A 12,109-nucleotide genomic window follows, 5' to 3' on the forward strand; every position below is an offset into this window, starting at 1 on the left:
TACAGCCCCATATTCCCCTCGTCCACCAGGCTCCGGAGCCCCAGCTTAATGCGGCTGTTGTTCTTCTCCACATCGTAGCCGCCGGCTGCCAGCGCCTTCTTTAGGGCGGCCAGTGAGACGCCTTTTCTCTCCTTGGAAGCAGCTACCGCCTGGGTGATCAGCTCGGTCACGCTGGGGCCCGCGGGCTTCTTCGCTTTGGCGCCGCCCGCCTTAAAGCCTCCTACCTTCTTCGGCTTCTTAGCTAGGGCTTTAGCGGCGGGAGCAGGTGCCGCGGTGGCCGGAGCTGCATCGGCGGCTGGAACAGGCGCAGTTTCAGACATGGTCTCAGACGTTCCCTTGCAGCGAAAAAAAGCTGTTGGTCTAGGAAGCGCGGCTGCATGGTATTTATACACGAGAGCTGCTCTGTGATTGGTTCGTTGAAGAGCCCGCCCAGCTGCAAGGCAGAGAGAGCTCTTCTCCCTGATCTGTTTGTGTTTCTTCGGAGTTTAAAAAGTGTATTTTTTGCACGTTATGTGCCACCAAATGACCCCAAGTTTTGGCATGCTGTTGGGTAAGCATTATATTTTCACTCTGTAAAGTGTCTTCTGCGTGAGACGAAAGGTTTGTTAAATAAGGGGCCATAATCCCCGAGTTCTGTGTTTGGAGAGACCTCAGAAAAGAGAAACTTTTCTTTTTCCTTGTAAATTATAACTCTCCTATTGACTATAAAATCAGAATTATAATCGATTCATGTTTTTTAGAGGGTTTTTGTCTATGTCGTTGAAGACAGATTGTCATTTCAGTAGATTTTGCCTGTGTAAATTGATTTTGAATACAGGGAAGTAACACAAAGTCATTCCTGAGCTTTGAATACAGTCTGTAAATTGTATGCTATAACGTAGTCTTTTACCTCTTAAAATACTAAATTCTTTTGAAATCATGTCTTATGCAACTCTACAGGGAGCTGATTAAAAACCTGTGGAGAGATGTTTTTGTTTCAGATGAAAGTATTTGGTATATTGTGTTGTATTGTTTTGGGGGTTGGAATGAAACATGAGTTGCCATTTTTAAGTTTTGAAATCATTTCATTGTAATGTGAATTATCTATGTTCCTCGATTTTTTTTCTGATTATTTTATATAATAATGTATGGATTTCTTGAATTATAGTCTGTGTTCATTCTCATGCGTAAGCATGATCAGGGCTGTTTTATAGGTTGAATTATTAAAGCACATTGCTAGTCAGAATAGGAGTATTGGACAAGAAGTACAGTTCTAACACATATGGAAGACACCAGTTAATGATGAAAATCCCGTCAACATATTTTCTTCCATCTAAATATCACAATACGCACAAATTGTATTTGTATTCAGAATAATTTGTATTGACAACATTGTTTAGTTATACCTTGCTGCATCTAATTATGTTTTGTGCAACGCTAAATACTTTAATTTTGAAAAGATAAGAGGAGTTTCAACTAATTCAAATAATATCCTCTCTCATAACCAATAACTAGTTCCCAAAACAGGCTATACAATCACTCAACTACTGAACAGGGACGGAGTGAACAAACTCTGTGTTGTCTTTTCGTTCCATGGGAGTAACTATAAATTGCTTGTGATGATAGCTTGTATTGAATAAGGAGAGAATTAGTCCATGGGATGCTCCTAAGCAACCTGGAAAAAAAACCCTGATTTATCTATGGATAATAATTTAAAATGAAAAATTAAAACAAGGCAAAGCATAATATTTGATCCATTTGGAGAGGTAATAATCAAATCCCAGTGTGTGTACACATTGAATTTGTTTTGCTCTGCTTCCCTCCCACATTGTACTCTAGATAGGGCTCGCATCTTATTATTAGAGGCAACAAAGTTGTATCCTATAAAACTCCAGGTCAAAGTGAAAGAACTTTCATGCATCTTGTTTGTTTCTTTAGATGACCCTTAAAAATATAAAATGCATAAATCAAGTAAAGTGGTTACTATAATGCTTCTTATAAAAAGAAACCATATATAGGAGCTACAAAGAAAACCAGTGATCCCCTTAACCATACCCCAAAGATATTTTTAATCGTCATGTGTGTATGGAAATAGGTTGATGGTCAGAGCAACTAGAATGTCATATCAGTGCATCATCTAGGTGAAGGTCACCCTGAGGAATCCAGTAGGAATTTGATTGGAGAGGAGTGGCTGTTAAATTGGATATTGAGATGCGGATGAAAGAGAGAGAATTGTGAAGGGAGGAGTTTATTGAAATCAAATGTATGAAGAAAGTAAATCTAAAGCAAAAATACTATGTATCATCACCTGCAGGTATTCCCATTCAGAATTAAGGACATAAGAGCCTCCAAGCCCTTAATGTCAATGCAGTGCAGAGCCCTCTAGAGGAAAATACGGGAGACACGCATCAATCTTTACCCAGCTTGGGGTTTTCAAATTGCCAGCACTTTAATTTTTTCTCCCTTTAAATGAGTTAACCAAACAAGCACAAAAATAAAAACAGAATAATAATAAGAGGGGAACAAAGCAAAACTGTATTTTCTGGTTAAGGTATTTGAGAGTTCAGAAACAGGCCAATCAAAAGGTAAGGACCATCCCCTGTGCAAGTTGTTATTTTTGCACTTTTCCACCCACAAATGTGTGAATAAGTCTCTGGTGCTTGACAGTAGATAGAGGGGATTGTTTACTCCCCTTGCCATTTATTTCCCTTCATTTGTTAAGAACTTGGGAAGTTTGTAGAGTTTTAAATCCCAGCTCTTCTCATATTCCACAAAGGAAGCTTTACACAAGAGGTGTGTGTGTGTGTAAGGGATGCTAAGGAGACCCAGAACCTAGAATTAGAAACAGGCCCTCACATTTTTGTTCTGCACCAGGTTTTCTGAGTACTAAGAGATTGATGATAAATACGAATAGACAACATACACTACTTAGGAACAAAAGGTGGAGGCCAACTCTGAATCGCAACAGCCAGCTCCTCCCAACTTCCCAGTGGGCCACTTTATAATACAGTAGGTGCATTTACATGAAGAGCTTTACTGCACATTAGACTAATGCACAGTAAAGTGTCACCATTTACATGTGCATGGCAATTACTGTGCGTTAAATTAGTCTAATGTCCCATTTGCTAGTACCAATACATACAGGTACTAAAAAAATTGTGCATGCATTGGTTAATGTGCAATAGTGCACATATAGATGCTGATGTCAGGTGTAAACTGTGCCCAGTCAGCCACACCAGCAGGAGGCCAGCCTCCTGGTTGGTGCAGAGCCAGATGGCTGGCATATCTCGTTGGCTGTCCCAAGCTGGCTGGACACTGCAGGCAGATGAACCACTTCACCACAGCCCAGGACCCAGTCTGACTGGTGAGAGCTCTTGTCACGCCCACCTTGTAAGCCCTGCACAGGGAGGAGGGCCGGGGGGCAAAGGGAGCGCTGAGGCCGTCTGTGCCTATGCCATCTCACCCGCCCGCCCCTGCACTGCATGCCTGGAGCCAGGGGCCCCACATGGGAGTGTGAGGGGCCCTCTCCTCATCCCCTCCCTGGCGGACTGAGCTCCCCCTCTGCCCACTGGATTTCCACCCACCTCCCCTCCCCCAACAAGCAGGGAGGCAGGAGGCAGTTCAGGACTTTACTGAGTGGCCTGCAGGCTCCCAGCTAGGCATTGAGGGGCCTGTCACATGCATAAAAACTTGTTGATCTCCTCCTTGTCTGAGGGTATCAGGCACTCAAAGCATAGGCAAAGGCAGAACCGTCACTAGGGGTGTGTGGGGCCTGGGGCAGATCAGCCTCTGCAGGGTCTGGGGGGAGGGGGGTGGCAAGTGGCCAGAGCTGGCGAAGCAGGGGGTGGCAAGCGGCCAGAGCCGGCCGCACTCAATAGCAGCAGAGCTGGCAGCACTCAGCAGGAGCAGTGCATGGTGGCTGCGGCAGGGCCTATGTGGCACTGACTGTGGGGCTCGGGGCTGTCGCCCCGATTCGCCCCCACCTCCCTGAGGGACGGCCCTGGGCACAGCACCACCTTCTAGGTGGTGGCGCATATTGTGAGGAAGCGCGGGCTTCCCTGCGGTGCCCTCAAAGCTCAAGGCCCTATGCCAGGTTCTCTGCTGCACTTAGGGCACCATGGCAATCATCACAGCGTGAGCAGGGGACTCGCAGCAGAAGCACGCTTGGGGAGCAGTCCACATGAGGCTGGGGCCCTAGCTTGAGGCACCTCTCCACAGAAGGTCACTACGGGGGCTGGGGGTGTCACCAGGAGCCCCTCACCCCCAGCACCCAGGTGCCATGGGCCCAGCAGCATAGGAGCAAACTGCCTGGCTTGTAGGGAGGAGAAGGTGGGAGGGAGGGTTTTTCAGGAGCTGCCATAGCAGCTGCCAGCAGGAGCCAACCCTGGCCTGGCCTAGTTAGGAGACAGTAAAGGCAGACTGCCTGCAGCAAGTTGCAAGTGGTCTCTCCTGTGGGAGCAGGGATGGAGAGTTTGACCAGCGGCCACCTGTGCAAGGGCCTGTCTGGCCAATTTAGCAGACACAGCTCACCTTATCAGGCACAGCCCCTGAACTGAGGCCAGGTGGTTCACAGCCCCTCAGTACAGTGCATGTTCCATCTGAAATGTTGTCAGCTCTCACAAAGAGCTGCTCTATCTTTGCTCTGCAGGTCCAGCAGCTGCACGCAGGGAAGAACCACCAGCCACCAGCAGAGATGAGGCTGCAAAGATGCTGCCATCATCGGCCAATGCCCTCCGTATGTCCTGCCACTGCTGGACCTACGACTGCACCATGCTGCTGGACCAGCTGGTCACTGTGGTGGAGGAGTGGCTCATGGACTCTTGGGCCTGGTAAACCCAGGACCTGAAGAGGGAGTGGAACAGGTATCATACCCTCGAAGAGAGGTACATAACCCTCCTGGAGTGGTTGTTTGAGGCCCACAACTGGCAGGGTACCATGGTGGCTTGGGTGGTAGCAGCGACAGAAGAGGACTGCTGGGTTCTTGATATCATCCTGGCCCTGGTGGTCACCTTTGTGCTGCCTGATGCCCAGCCCCCAGCCCCAGTCCCAGCTCCTTCTGGCCCTTGGCAGCCACCCACAGCCAGTGCCAAGCCTCCCAGTGGCCTTGGGAGGAGGTGCAGCACTGCTTACACCAGCCAGGGCTTCCTGCCCCAGCTCCTGAGCCTGGTCTCCTCACAGCCTGGCTCCCTGCCTAGGCCACTGCCCACCACTTGCCATGCCTTCATGCAGCCCCTGAGCAGGACCTGGCTGCATGCAGGCCCTGCTCTGCATGCAGGCCGTGCTGGCCCCAGTCCAGTGGAGGAGGAAGGGGAGCATGCTGAGTGGGCTGGACAGTGCCCACCCTCGCCCCCAGGCCAGCCCCCAGCCTGCCCAGCTTGCCCCGAGGTCCACACTCACAGTGGTGTCGCTACACGTTGGGGTATGGGTGCCTCTGCCTGGGATCCATCCAAGGTTCCTCTACCCCATTCCACCCCCACCTCCCCCCACCCCCACAACAGTTGTCAATGCACCAATGTAAATAGGTTCATGAGAACAAGAGTGTTTTATTACTGGTAGGCGTTGGGGTTAGGGGTGGGATAGGTGTTGGACAGGGAGGGTTGAAGGGAGCCCGTTTTTGGGGAGGGAGGGTGGGTATATTGCTGTGTTCTGGAGGGAAAGAAAGATTGGTGTTTGGAAACTGTCTGCAGTGTGTGGGGTCCTGGGGGTGTGCTGTGGGCCTGGGGCCCATGGGTGGCAGGCAGGTGCCCTCCTGCAGGAGTAGAAGAAGAGGTGGTCCACCAGCACCTCACACACCTGGTGCTCTGGCCCCCACTGCTGGGTATGCGGCTCACCCAGGGCCTCAAGGGAGGCATTGTTGGCACTGCCACCACAGCTGCCACTCCTGGTGCCAGATATCCACTGCCCGCCATGCCTTCCCCATCCAGGTCTCATGGAATTGCTTACACAGCGTCTTGCAGATTGTTGTGCAGCACACAGGTTGCAGCAATGCCTTGGGGGATGTTGGCATTGGTGAACTCGAGGCAGGCAATGAGCGTGTGCCAGCAACACTCGAGGAACCTAGAACTGCACTTGACCAGCATGCAGCTCTGACCCAGGCACCTATTGAAGTGTGCCTGGCCTCAGTCATGCTAGCTAGTGTAGGGATCCATGAGCCATAGCAGCAGCTATGATAGGCGGAGTCCACAGTGAGGAGTGGTGGGATGGTCACATCACCCAGCTGCAGGTCTGGGACACCTGGCATGAAGCGGCTACTCTCCACCAGGGCTGGCATGGTGGAGTTCAGGAAAATCCAGTCCAGCTGGTGCAGATGTTTGTGAAGGTGCCCAGATAGTCCACTGTGGCTTGCAGCATGATGGAGTGGAAGCCCCACCAGCTGTAGTAGGGGCAGTCCACCCAGGATGGGCAGATAATGGGGATGTGTATCCTGCCAAGGGGCCTAATGCACTGGCAGAAGCCAAGGGCTTAGAAGCCCAACACCACCTTCAGAGAGTCAGTGACCCAGAGCTTGGTGTGGGCCTGCACATCTATATAGTATACCAGTTCAAATCACAGACCAGGACCTTACTGTGGTAGGTGATGTATAATCACAAAAAAAAAAAAAAAAAAAGACAATCCCAACTCAAAAGAGCTTGCAGTGTAAATGTTTAATTAGGGATAACATTTGAATACAAGCAAGGTAATTGTGGAGCACAAAAGAAAAATGAACCAATGTTGTTCATCACAACAAGCAGCGGTCTCAGCACACTAGTGCAAAATACCGGAATAAATGTGAAATATCAAACTCCTCATCCAACCTGTAACTTTAAACCATAGAGGATTGGGTCACAAATAATGAATCTGCATATTGTCAATCTGCCTGTTCTTTTACAGTCACTTTGGAATTGGTGTAGAATGCTGCAGAGTCTGCAGCTCATTGCAGTCCAAAGAATATAGGGCATGATAATGTAAAGGTGAGGCCACTGGAGAAGGTATTGGTTTGGAGATCTTTTCAGGATGGTGCCAGGCTTATGAGCTGGAATCCTAGTTTTCTGTTTAAAAATCCAAAATTCTCAGACCTACCCCCCCCAATTTCTCTGATTAAAAAGACATATTATTATTATTAGTGGTTACTATAGTGGTTACTATAATGCTTCTTATAAAAAGAAACCATATATAGGAGCTACAAAGAAAACCAGTGATCCCCTTAACCATACCCCAAAGATATTTTTAATCGTCATGTGTGTATGGAAATAGGTTGATGGTCAGAGCAATTGTGCATTTTTCCATCATTAAAAAGAAAGCCTACCAGTGCTTCAATCATTATAATAAATTACATTCTAAATACCTATATATTTTGGTGTTTGATTTTGCATTTTTTTATCATAGGAAATCAGAGCTCTCCCTGTCCCCTTTGCTCACTGTTCCTACAGCTGCTTTGTGGTGCTGAGCAGCATTTATATGCCAGTGCCCTGTCCCTACCCATGCTGTTGCCCCTCATTCCCAACCCACAGCCCGCCCCCCAGCCCTGCCTGCCCCCTACTCATTCCCTCCTGGCAGCAGCTCCATCCCCTGCACCAGGTTACAGTGTCAGCTGCAGCGGTCATGGCAGCTGCTTTTGTGGCACTGAGCAGTGCTGGCCCCTGCTGTTCTGCTCCCCGCACCTGTGCCCAGGCTCCAGCAGTCCCCATGCCTTTCCAGGGAAACCCTGGACTGGGGCTCAGGGACTGGGTTGGGTTTGCCTCAGGCTGGGCAAGCCCCTTCCCTTCCAGGCCAGCCTCCCCTACACAGGCTGCATTAGCGGGGCCCAGGCCTGGGTCTGGAGGCCGCTTCTATTTGGAGTGTCCTGGCCCCCGACCATCTCTCTCTCTCTTACACACACGCGCCCCTCCTGCTGCCATCCACAGCCCATCACATACACACATAAACCTTGCTGCAACCTCCACCTCTCCCCCCCAGCCCATCACAACCCCCCCCGCCCCCCATCCCACAAGGGCAGGCAAGGCTGACAAGGCCCCAGGTGGGTAGGACAGCATGCGGGCCAGCCATACCACTCTTCTCCTCCCCTTCCCTCCCCTAGCCATACCACTCTTCCCCTTCCCTTCCCTCCCCATGCCTTGCTGCACAGTGCACCCCCAGCCACCACCTCCTGTGCTAGCCCCAACAGCGCAGCCAGCAGCCATCACAGATGCAGCTGGCAGGATGTGATGCGTCAGTGCGGTGAGCATCAGGGCAGCGACCACTGGCATGGTGGATGGACAATAATCCCCCCTAGCACCCTGGCCATGGCCCCAGGCATTGTCCTGGCTGGCCAGTGCCCCCCAACCACACCCTGCCCTGGGGACACCTCGCCTGACAGGCAGGGGCGCAGTGCATGCTCCCTCCCTCCCTCCTGCACTGAGCTGCTGCCACTGCCGCCCCAGCTGGGCAATCTCCAGCCCTAGTCCCAGCCCAACTAAGAAGAGCCACAGTGGGATGAGGCAGCTTGCACCTGGCCCAGCTTCAGCACACCTCCACCCACACACCCCTGCCCTGCAGTGCCCTTCAGTGCCCTGCCCCCCGTCCACCCTGCCAGCTGTTCTAGCAGGCCCTGGTCCCCCTGGCAGCATGACCCTCACCTGACCCACAGCCCCCACCACAGCTCTTCAGGAGGGGGCTCCCAACTTCCCCCCCACTCCCGGCACCCTGGGCCCAGCCCCCAAAAGCCATACTTATCCCAAAGGCCACAGGAGGAAAAGTGAGTCCGAGCCATTCCTGGCCAACTCAGATTCTCAGGCCCTGCCTCCACCCATCTGGACAGGGTTTAGGGTTTCCCACCCTTTGGAAGTAGCTCTTGCAGGCTGGAACTCTGCCAGCCTGCAGATAGCTGTTTGCAAAGGGGGAAACCTGTATTTTCCTGCTTCAAAGGGGGAAATCCAGGTTTTTCTCCTTTAAAGGCAGAAAAATCGGTGTTTTCCCATGGGAAACAGAAAACCCGGATTTAGGCTTATGAGCTCAAATAGCATCTTGGATACATTCCCCTGAAACACCATTTCTCCTTTCTCCCCTTCCAATTTATGATGAAGATACTCTACCAGCAGCTTTTCCTTTGACTTCCTACTTTCCTTTCACTTCTCCAGTCCAGCATCTACTTTCCTTTGCTTTTTGGCTAGGCCTGGGGACTCCTGCCAAAACCTTTATTCTGTGATCTGGTGCCTTTCAGATCTCTTAGTTAGAGCAGTCCCCTTGTACCTCTAGTAACTAGTCACCCTTGTTTATCCATTTTTTTTACCTACCACAAATTCTGAAGCCTTTCACTCAGTCAATGATCTTCTTAGTTTCCAGGTTTGCTGAAGCTGAACTGTCTCAGCAGGTCCCAACAAACACACACATCTGAGATTAACTTTTCAGTCAGAAACAGACCCTCATCTCAAAACAACTCTCACATTGAAAATTTCTGGTTGTCTGAAGCTTTGAAAAAATAATATTCCCAGGAAAATAAATGATCAGACAACTTTATTTTCCAGTGTTGAACAAACAAAGCAAAACAAAACAAAACAAAACCTTTATTGGAAGAATAGGATTTGGAGCGGTAGTTTCTGGGGAGAGTGGTATTAGCAGTTGTGACCAATTGTATCCAAGCCTCTTCAACCTTCACAGGATATGGTGGTCTTGGAGAACCCAGTCTGAGTGAAAGAGTGGTTGTTTTAGGCACAGGGAGGAGACCTTATGGTTATACATGCAAAATAGTTCTGAATCTTGTTGCAGATGGGGTTATAAATGACTAGAGAGGACTTGCTTTTTGCGAAGGATTCTCATCTTATCAAAGGATCACAGAAACTAATTGGAATTTTTACAAGTGCAAAATTATTTTTATAAGTGCAAATTATGCTTTAAAACAAGATTAATAATAAAGTGGCTACTACACTACTGATGAGTATATATTAACACACTGGGAGGCATTATGCCTTAAGAAAATGGGCCACTTTTAATCAGCAGTGAGAGTACAGAGAGATGCATTGTTGGGTGTCTTTAGGCTAGTTGCAAGGGATTGACAGAACACCAGTTCTTGTCATAGGCCATGGTCACATTTTTTTTTCATTGTGGTTACCTCATCAGATTACTGATACGCAGGATTAACCGTTTCAGGGTCTGCCTTCTATCTCTGGGTATGGTGGCTGCTAGGGCTGTGTGAAATTTCACTCGGTGTTTCATTTCAAAGCTGTTTTGATGAATTTTGCATTCAAAATAGTGAAATCGAAACAAAACAAAAGCCTTTGAAGCAACTTTGAAAAAAAACAAGGACACTCAAAACATTTCAAAAGTTTTGAAACATTTTGAGTTTCAAAGCCAGGTTTACTTGACTTCAGCGCCAGTCCCAACTGGCAGCAGCAGCCTCCTGTCATCCAGCACACAGATCTAGGGGCTCGCACCCCCAGGAGGGCTGTGGGAATGTGCCAAACTTCTCCGGGGGTTGCGAGCCCCTGGATCTGCGTGCTGGATGACAGGAAGCTGCTGCTGTCGCCTGGGATCGGTGCTGGGCACAGCCCGCACCCAGTGCTGGGAAGATTGGTGCTGCTGCTGGCCCCAGCCAGTAGCACCAGCCTCCTGTCATCCAGCAGGCAGATCAGGGGCCCACACCACCAGAAGCAGTCCGGCATGGTCCTCACAGCCCTCCCAGGGTGCAGGTGATCCCTTGATCTGCTGGCCGGATGACAGGATACTGGTGTTGCTGGCTGGCACCAGCGCTGGGCACAACCCATGCCAGGAAGATTAGTGCTGCTGCTGGCTCCAGCCGGCAGCACCAGCCTCCTGTCATCCAGCATGCAAATTGGAGGTTTGCCCGCACCCCTGGGAGTGCGGGCAAATAGGCTATTCTGGGTGCAGAATAGCCTATGGGTAAAACGTCAAAGCAGCATTGAAACAGCAAAACAGTTTCGACTAAGCGAAATGGAACAGTGCATTCGAAACTAAATGAAACTTAAAACAAAACACTGTTCTGTCGAAACGGAAGTCAAAGCGGAGCAGTGCTGTTTCGCACAGCCCTAGTGGCTGCCTAACCCTGTGCCTAATGAAAGTTGTGCTGATATGTAAACAGGAAGTGTGTTAAAGAGAAAATTCACAGTGAAATATTATCCTTATTATCTTGTCACCTTTCATCCATTTTGGACAGTTTAATATTATGACCATTTGCAGGGTCCAACTCAACTGAGGATGGCTGTATAAAATACTACAGGTTATCTGATGTTATAGTGAGGTGGTACCACTGGCATAGTTGAACTGAGGACAATTGACTGTTTAGCACCCTTTTTTTTTTGTTTTTTGGTTGGGTTTTTTTGGTTATTTTACCCTCCCCCCACTCCCTTTTTCTTTTAAGTAGTTCAAAGATATGAATGAAATGTTGCCTTTAATATTACTGGGCCTCACTGGGACTCAGTCTCCCACTAATGATTCAAATCTGAGATTGAACAAAGGGTTCACAAGAGAGAGACCCTTCCTCCCAAATCATATATACAGGCAGTCCTTGGACTTACAACACAACTGGTTTCTGAAAACCGCATCTTAAGTCAAAACGTTGTAACTCGGAACCAATTTTCTCATAAGAAACAATGTTATAAATGGGGGATTGGTTCCTGAACCAAGGCCCAATACCCTATTTTCACCAAAAATACCCCCAAAATTTGTACTCGATCAATTATAGATGAGTTATATAGCTACATTAATGTATTTATATTGTAAATAGCAAACATATCGATTTGGAAGGACTTCCTTGAGGTGACTTTGTTGGACTTTTTGAAGGGCTCTTGGTTGGACTTTTTTAAGGATTCTTGGCTGGAGTCTTTGCAGGAGTCTTGGCTGCAGGTTTTTCTGGAGTCTTGTCTGCTTTCTTAAAGAAAGCGTTCAAGGAAGTTTGGACAGGTGTTCTCTAGGGAGATGAGCAATGCAGTGAACTTGTTTGCTGGTGTGGCATCGCATCAGATCAAGCATTGTAAAGTTGAAACTGACATCATAAAGTTGAAACGGTGTAAATTTTTAAATGCTGTAAATACAAAATGTTGTAACTAGAAACATTGTAAGTTGAGGACTGCCTGTATATAATTTTGTTCTTACAACTTTTATTCTATACACAACAATGGGTCAAACCATTGCAATAATGTACACTGAAAGAGACCAA

The 12,109-nt window shown here is 48.6% G+C and overlaps 1 protein-coding gene across 1 annotated transcript in view; it reads right to left on the reverse strand.

Moving 5' to 3' along the window:
• The window catches only part of LOC102375368 (histone H3-like), a 5,301-nt gene extending 4,768 nt beyond the window's left edge, over positions 1–533 (reverse strand). The window contains exon 1 of the mRNA XM_025204809.1: positions 15–533. Coding sequence (XP_025060594.1) covers positions 15–320 — 306 coding nt within the window. The 5' untranslated portion in view covers positions 321–533. The remainder of the gene's footprint in view (positions 1–14) is intronic.
• Positions 534–12,109: the final 11,576 nt, after the last annotated feature.

The sequence above is a fragment of the Alligator sinensis genome, unplaced genomic scaffold (assembly GCF_000455745.1).
Source record: "Alligator sinensis unplaced genomic scaffold, ASM45574v1 scaffold166_1, whole genome shotgun sequence".
Taxonomy (NCBI): Eukaryota; Metazoa; Chordata; order Crocodylia; family Alligatoridae; genus Alligator; species Alligator sinensis.